General features: G+C 39.4%; 1 protein-coding gene across 1 annotated transcript; it reads right to left on the minus strand.

Moving 5' to 3' along the window:
* Positions 1-3,279: 3,279 nt before the first annotated feature.
* Positions 3,280-8,900, minus strand: LOC110066862 (uncharacterized). The gene is made up of 6 exons (XM_020774114.2): positions 8,188-8,900; positions 7,684-7,900; positions 6,687-6,756; positions 5,604-5,678; positions 5,388-5,439; positions 3,280-4,331 (listed from the first exon to the last, which is right to left on the minus strand). Exons 1-6 carry the CDS (start codon positions 8,331-8,333, stop codon positions 4,178-4,180), a joined length of 714 nt encoding a protein of 237 aa, XP_020629773.2. The 5' UTR covers positions 8,334-8,900; the 3' UTR covers positions 3,280-4,177.
* Positions 8,901-8,952: the final 52 nt, after the last annotated feature.

An 8,952-nucleotide genomic window follows, 5' to 3' on the forward strand; every position in this document is an offset into this window, starting at 1 on the left:
TTTTGATCACCAAGGATATATCAAGAAATCATCAGACTTTGAAATGAAAACACCGTCTTCCTTCAGTTTACAATATATGTAATGACTTGGAAATACTGCTGAGGGCCTACGGCTGGGGGACGAGGGTACATGTTTGATTCGTCTCTTAAAAAAATTTATTAATTGACAAATTCAACAATTCATTAATTTGTCAGTTGCGCTAAGTTTTCGACATTAGTAGAGATACCTTTGTTCCCTCAAAATAGTCCAGCAATATTCCTGCCCTTGTTCCTTTGAAATGAGCGGACAAAATTATGAATATTCCCTCGTTCTCGAAAGCCAAAACCCCTAGGATGTATTCACCTGTCACAGATGGCGCTAAAAACTTGTGAACCTTCGCGTTTACAAACAGAAACCCTGAGGAAGTCTCAAAACGAAGTAATAATAGAACAATATTTTAAGTCTCGTTTGCTAAACAAAGATAACATTGCTTTAAATAAAACAGAACGCGGAACCGGCGACAAAATTAAGTTATTGCTAATGTTAATGGTATGTGATTAGGACATTATCCAGTGGGAAATTTTATTAGTTAGATTTAGTCTAAGAAATCAAAACACAAAGCGTATGTACAGTGGTAATAAAGAAATAATAAGTAACAACGTATTGAGAGTTTAAGGTAATTTAGGGTGAAGTAAAGTTGAACAAAGAAATCAACTCCCTCAACTAAAAATAATTTACAACAACTCTGCGTTAAGTTTTTAGAGGAAAGAGTTCTGCTATGCCTGAAGTCATCTTGAGCGTTGGATATTTTGGCGAGATTTTATCATAATATTTTGCTTTTTGTGGTGAAAGTTTCCTTAGCTTGTTTTGTTACCACACTCGTATAGAAAAGAAACGTGACTTAGAAATGTAAAGTATGTAGACTCGCTAGTAATTGATTGACTGATTTTACCGCAAACAGCAACAGAAAAATAATTCCCACCGGCTGAAGGCCATGTTTGGACACTAGGCTGATGTTGGTCTGTGTTCCGCCTCGGGAAGGAAGTTTTCCAATATACAAGAGCTGCTGTAAGCTGAAATCTCGAGGACGCGTCTATTTTCTGAAAAGCTAAGGCCAATACGACATAACAATCTTAGTACGATGTCGTTTGCGGTGACTTTTTCCTCTTTGGAGGCCTGTTATAACGGAAGAATCGGAGTATTTTGACAGTTTCTCGGCGTGGGAGGAACGCAGAGAACATTCTCGGTGTCGCATATAATTGCTTGTTCCTTTTTGATACCGCAAGCAAGGTGGCCTGTACTCATAACTCACTGAAAACATCGGTCAAACTTTAACTCCGTTACAACGCCGCTATTTTTAGTAGCGATCGATTTAAACACGTGGAACACCGGCCAACTATAGCTAAATTTAAAATATGCATACCATGGCCTGTAAAAGTAGGTCTCAAGATTATTTTTGTTCGAAAGGGTCTCTCTTTCTGGCTTTTTTCGGGAAGGACTATTTTAGAAGTTGTAAGCCTTTATTCTGAATGTAAAACATTTCCGAACTTCCAGACATTAGTACCTTGCGGTGAAAGTACGTCAGAAATAAGATGAAATGATCTTTTATGTCAAACACTGATACAGTACTGAACATTAAACAGTTTATGCCGATACTAAAGTTAGCATCCAAATTGTTTCAACATGTCGTCTGCATGGAAGGTTATTTAAAACAATGGAAGAAGTTGTTTTATTCGGAGTCATGCCTCGATATAGTTCTTTTTACTGGTGCGACTGGATATTTAAGTATTCGCTGAAATTATTACGTAACCTTTTTAAAAACTTTACAGATTATTTCTATTGTTCACAAGTGTTGCAATATAAGATAACTAAAAGTAGCTTGCTAATTGATTTTAATCTGGCTATCAAATCTTTTTTCAAACGTAAACCCTGTTCAATTTCAAGGCAAACTTTTAGGGTGCCCGAGGCGCAAAATTAGCCTACAGGTGCTATAATTAAATTTCATTTTTTAACCTTCAATGTGTTAAAAGCAGGCCCTGAAAGGATTTTGATGAAAAACGTACGTTGGACATGTGAACATAGACATAAAGACATAAGGTTAGAAGAAGACTTTCATTTGCGATAGTTGTTTGTTTTCTTCAACGACTGCGTCGTCGAAGAAAACAAAGGGAAACAATGCTAGGAGAAAAGAGTGGATACGCCTGATATTTCAACAGGAAGCTAGGACAGCACACGGCCAGTACCACAACCTTAGGCTTAGTTTGGGTAATCGTGAATATTATTTCAGGAAAACGGGATTTTAAAACATTCCTGATCACGCTGACTGACAGACGCCGCCATATTTTAAAAAGATAGTGCTGGTGGCGGACTGGGTTCGACGATTTTTGCACCGCTCTGATTGGTTCTTTGTTATGTTTTTTATGTCGATGATGTTCACACTTGTTTTAACAGAAACATAATGTCATAACGACATTAGGAAAAGATTTTCGTTGTGTCATTATGTTCATGTCGTTATGTTGCTATTCTGATGTCATTATGTCAGGATGTTCACACTGCTAACATAACGACACAACGCCCCTCTTATGTCGTTATGCCTTTGTCGTTATGTGAACTAGAAGGAATTGGGACGAACACTCGACGGGCCTTAAGACAAGAGACCGGCCGGCTGCCAGCAGTCATTATTAACAACTGATAACCGATTAAACTGTTATGGCAACGTTCTAATTATAGCATGCAGAAGAAACAAAATATTGATTCAAGTATAAAGTTGACATTGACGGAAAACAAAGTAGAACGTTATATTGGTTTGAATAATACTAAGATATAACTAGTGCGGTTTTCGATATTCAGAAACAAAGCAGTCGCAGTGGTCGACAACGAACCAACGAACTGCCGAAAACACGCACTAGCCAGGCGCGCAAACATTTGCGCAATGAAAGACTCGCTAGGTCCTTTGCACGATTCGGTCACATGGTACAAAATCACACCTGCTGGGACGCAAGTTGCACAGTGGGACTTCCAAAACAAAGGCAGGTCAAGGTGGACTGGTACGAGTTGCTTTGTTTTGGAAGGCCTACTGTCTAACTTGCGTCCCAGCATGTGTGATTTTGTACCATGTGACCGGATCGTGCAAAGGGCTTATTGAGTTTGGTTTGGGACCAGTCTGATTGGCTATAAAGGTGGAACTATTTTCTAACATTTTCATGGTGTGTAATAAAACCAAATCAAAGTTTTCCCAAATTAATTCGACCCAGCAGTGAAAACCGCTCTATCGAGAATCATTTCAGGTGTTTACTTGAGTATTTTTTGACTCTTTTAATTGCGTTGCTCGGTTTTCACTGGGACTTTCTCAAAGTCATTAGTCTATAGGTAGTCCTCTTCTTCGCAGTCTTCGCACTCGGGTTGGCAGCGTCACGGACATTTTTCTCGTTCCGAGCTCGACTTTCTCACCTCGACTTGTACGTAAGACTAGTTTTCCAACGATCTAGAGAGACAATACAGTAAGGGAGGAGGGGTGGCTGTCTGAAGCTGGGAAAACGTAGGAACTGATGTAAGTATTGATTTCGAGCAATGTTACATTCTTCGTTATAGATTTAGGCGGAATCCACCAGAAGTTCGAGTAACAAGTGAACAAAAACTAAGTACCAAGATTATTTACATCGTAATGCAAACTTCTGTACGACTGTTTTAAATACCTTCTCAAAAAAATCATTTCTAGCAATACCAAACGTCGAAAACGAATGTTGAACTTCATATGAAACACTTAAAAGTACTGGTGAAATGAAACTGATGATGAAATTTTGCCTGTGTTTGCACAAGTTCTCTGAACTTTGAAATTTATTTTCACTCGTTCCCATGAGAAATTGTTTTCGGAGTTATTTCAGGCAACTATTTATGTATTAGCTTTAAGAAAATGTAAAAATGACTGTAAAATTCTTAAAATTATTCTGGTACCAGACCAGTTTTGTCCACTAAAACCTGAAATTGCTCGATTTTCTATCGAATTTCGTCTTAACTTCTTTTAGGTCTACCTGTTCTAGTTCGTTGTCGGAAAAAAACGGTTGTACCGTTTTTTATTGTTTTCTTTATGTAAGGGTACGTGCATCTAAACTGAAATACAATTTGGCATAAAAAAAATTCTGCCAGAAAACCCTTTGATGAGTCTTCTTGAATTCCCTGATGTGTTCAAGTGTACAATTTACAACACTGGCTTTTGCAGAGTTCTTGTAATAACGGTCAACCTCTCCCTTAGACGTTCTTTTTGATTCTTGAGGTGTTGTTCCAGCCTTTGCGCCTCCCTCAGAAGTTCGTCTAGCCTTGCAGGACAAAACGCTTCAAAAGATTCGCCCTCACTGAAAAACGGCAATAGCAAACACCATTGTTGCTTCATGCAAGTGTCATTTTTTAATGGCTTACGTTCTATGTGGGAAAATACTAGCAAAAAAATCCTTGGATATTAAATAAATGTTACCTTCCCCAGCAACTTTTCGCATACAGCGCATCCACACCCTTTTTCTTATGGCAGATGAACCAGGAAAAAGATTACATATAATTTACTCGTGGCGTATCAAGACCGTGCTCCTGTCTGGTTTAATAAGAGTTCTGCCACTCGACCTTCTTGGTGGGATGGTAGTCGATCGTGGACAACTGTGAACTTTCAGACGTTTTAATACGCCAGAAAACACCGGACCTGGGTTGTTCGAAAGGTGGATAAGTTACGCTATCTATCGGATTAATTACTATCCAGCTGATAGCGTAGTTTGTTTTGTCAACACTTATCCACTGGATAGCGATTTATCCACTGGATATCGTTATCCATCTTTCGAACAACTGGGGCCGACCTGGTCATTCAAAGAACGAATGGCGCTGTGCGCCCGAGAATATCCACTATACAGTTGATAACACAGTTTGCCAACACTTACTTCCACTGGATAGCGATTTATCCGATGGATAGTAATATCCAACTGGTCCCGGCCCGGGCAAGCGATGTAAAAATGGTGCAGTGCCTAAGATCACAATACAGCTCCGATTTTCGCTTGAACCCGAACCCTTTTGAGTCTGAAAGGGCTAAACTCCCGCGAACTAAGAACCAGTCAAAAAAAATATCTTTGCGAAACAATGGAACCTTATGGCTAGAATCAGGAAATTATGAAGACACGATTGATCATCGCGGTTATGTACACAACTTGAGCAGTTGTGGTATTAAAGCCTGAAAAAAATTCAGGCCTGAACAGGATTTGAACCCATGACCTCTGCGATACCGGTGCAGTGTTCTACCAACTGAGCTATCTGGGAGCTTTAATTTCACAGCTACTTAAGTTGAGCTTATCACTGCGATGATCAACACAGGTTTCTCCGCAGTTCAAATATATGCTCTTTCATATATCCATTTATAATCAGGAACTTACGCGAAAGGCTGTGCCCATTTCAAATACACCATCTTCATGTCTTGGCCAAGTTCTACGGCAAGAGGAAAAAAGTGTCAGCCATTACTAGCTAATAAACACAAAGACGGGTTTAACCTTTAGAATACGTTCTCAAAAACGTATCCTTTAGAACAACTTGCTTTTAGTAACCGTGGTAACAGAGGCAACTAATATTAAACATTCCTGATTACGGCTCACCTCGTAAAACAGCTTCGAGCCTTGCTTTATCATCACTGCTACCCGGTTCACTGGGATTCTGGTGCAAGAAGGAACCTTTAAACATGTAAAGGAACAGAAACGTTTTTATGCAAAATAAAGCGTACAAAGTAATTTGCACACATTTGAACACTCTCCTTTCTTTCTTTCTCTTCCTGGTTTTTAAACTAACATGTCACTTGTAATCTCGATGAAGCCGGTTTTTTTTTATAGAGACCTAGTCATACTGTAAAGGTTTATGTACTGTATCTTTTCATATAATTTATTCAGACCTCTTTTCTGGTGGTTTCAGTTGTTTACAGGATAGATATGTTACGGAACAGTTTTAGGTATGGAAAAGGGAGTATAATTAAGTTGATTCCAACAACACATTAATCGTAAAGCAAGTTGAAGGGTTGTTTTGCACCGTGACCTGCTCCTCGAACAAAGCAATCGAACAAGAAATGTATAAGGGCGTGAAAAGTATCATGCTTAGAAGAGCCTTCTTACTAGAATCTTCTCTATTTGTTGAGCTTACAAAAGTCAAACTGAGCTCTCGAACTACTCTTTCCTACAACTCGTTTCTGAGGGGTTGTTTAGTAACTTTAAGTTCTGCTTGTACAAAGCAAGTGAGTCAACACCATTATTAAACACCATCTTCCTTGGTCGTGTTTTGGACCACTTGTTATAGGAGATATAAAAAGACCCTGGAATTAATTAAGGTAGCAGGACATATCCTGCTCACCAACGGAGCTAACTTCTCCCGAAGCCGCTGTTATACGTTATCTGTGAGTTAAATCACTATCCAGTTTCTCCAGTGGATAGCGTATTAATCGTGTTGTCATAATTTATCTCCTAAATAATTAATTATCTTAGTGAGCCAATTCAATAGGCCATTTCCGAATAACCTTTCGCCTATTTCTCAAAGCGAGTCTTGGTGCCCATCCTTTCATATGAAATTGAGATTTCATTCACATGCAAATTAAACTCATTTTCTTATAATGGTTTTGTACCAGGTCTCGCTTTGTCGGAGAGGCCTAAGGCAACTCGGAAATGGGCTACCTTTTGGCACTGGATTTTTCTGACCTCCTTGCTGCACATGTGATGTCATATGATCTGAGGGATTCATCTGATTGTCGCGATCTTGTCCGGTCATCTGTGAAAGTAGCGATAAATTAACCAGTTCGAGTGCAATTCTTGCATACTGTAAGCTTTATGACACACTACAGAAAATTATCCTGATATATTCTAAGTGACCTATTCAGATAAGCTGTGTGTAGTCACTTTTTCCGATTCCTCTTACCAAGGGAATATTGAATCATAACTGATAAGTAAATTTCGCTGGATGGTAAGTTGAAAAGCGGGTGCTATGTTCGTGCAAAAACCAAATGTATAAATTCGAAATACACTGGAATTCCGCCTCACGGTCACCTCGTTTTCACGGCCACTTTATTTGGTCCTGGCGAACATTCTGGCCACATTCTGAAATCCCAAACTGTATAATCCTTTATAATTATATTATACGGCCACTCAAAACAGTTATGTTCACCTTTACACTGATTCCAGTTTCAACTTTTTAAAAATCATCTCCACTCCGGATGCTTATTAAAGAACAGTTGTTTAGAAGTGCAATTGTCATATATCTGTTAAGACGTCACCCAATTTAGATCAGTCATGGGGTTAGACCCTACCCCGTTATACGACCACTCGGCACCCCGTTAATACGGCCGAATATTTATGGCCCGTTGGTTCCTCTGTATTTATACCGGTAAACTTACTGATCAATTCTTAACAGTCAATGAGAGCGAAGAACTTTCAAGTCAGTGTTTTGTCGCCATTGCTGCGGTGAACATTGCTCACTCAGTGACATTATCTGTAAATGTGGCTTGAGTAATTTCTTTACTGAAATCCTAGAGAGCGAGGAATTCTTGGTTGAAGAGTTAAGAGGTTAGTTCCGCCAACTCAGTGATATTACCGGTCAACGCAGTTTGAGTCGATATTTCTTTACTGAAATTCTAGGCAGCAAAGAAAACACTGGGGAAATTTTTGTTGAACAGCTGAGTTAGGTTAATAATAACCTTACGTGAGTTGGATGTGTTCCTTTATGTTTCTTCGGAGGCTCCGGTTGTACAAACGTCTCTTCGTTTCGTGCTGGTCCTTTGTCGTGTTGTACCGTCCTCTTTCGCGAATCTGCTGGACTGAGAATCTCGCTTGCTGGTTCAAAGCTCATGTTTGCCCCAAATCCTAACTGAAAATCGCCATTATTGCAAGCATCCAAAGGCTTCGAGGACATTTTGAGACTAAAAACAATTTCGAGAATCTAAAGTTAAGCTTAAGCTTAAATCAATTCTTGCGCCTTAAGCTGAAGCTGAGTATGTTAACTCTGCAAGAACAACCTAAGCATAGAACAGCTCAATTAAACTTAAGTTCTTAAAACCTCTGTACTTCAAAATGAAAATAAGCCAGTTTAAAACGCGAAGCCAGAGGTCTCTATTTTGCTTCAGTCACTAGTAGTTTTAGCTAAGAACTGAAGCAAATAGCTGTTAGACAAATGCTCAGTTCAGTTAATAACTTGACGATGCCATACCTTTCCAAGATTATTTTGCAAATTGAAAAAAATCGGGTTTTGGAAAGTGACTGCCTTGATAAAAATTTTCTTTTGCCTTGCAAACAATATATGACGTCGTCAGCTCGTTTTCCCGCCAAACGCGCGGGCTGCAAACATCCAAACATTTGAGGATGGCGGAGGAAGGCCAGGGTGTTCGGTTTGAGAGATTTCCTCCGTCGGCGTTCGTTTTCTCTCCTTTACTTAGAATTTTGGTTTTTGAAGTCGTTTTTATACAATCCCACTCTGAAGAGCTTGCATTTTGATTCATTAGGTTCAACTGCATTAAAACTGATCATAATACTAACCCCCCTCCCCCACGTGTCTTTTATGTTTGCTTGAACCATGCAAGGGATGTAATGTGAAATGAACGCACTAGTTGCATTTTTCTTATTCCAAGGAATTTCTCTCGATGATTGAGCTGCAAGTAACGCAATGCACTGAAATTTAGGCCCCGTCCACACTATACGACGGAGAAATTTGAAAACGGTGTTTTCACTCTGATGACGCATCAAATGTTTTCCGTCCACACTACGCCAGAGGAGTTTAAAAACGCATTAATCAACGGTCATTTTAGATTCGTGTTTGAGGAAAACTCGGGCAGGGAAATCACGTGATTATCAAATTCCTCCAGTTTGAAGAGCGTTTTCGAAAAGTACCGTTTTCGTGACGGATTTATTGAGTGGACGGGAGACCTAACCGTAAAAGTGAAGCTTCGTGTTCATCTTTCTCCAGGGTATTGTGGAC

The sequence above is a fragment of the Orbicella faveolata genome, unplaced genomic scaffold, assembly GCF_042242905.1.
Source record: "Orbicella faveolata isolate gen_17 unplaced genomic scaffold, um_ofav_v1 contig_13, whole genome shotgun sequence".
Taxonomy (NCBI): Eukaryota; Metazoa; Cnidaria; class Anthozoa; order Scleractinia; family Merulinidae; genus Orbicella; species Orbicella faveolata.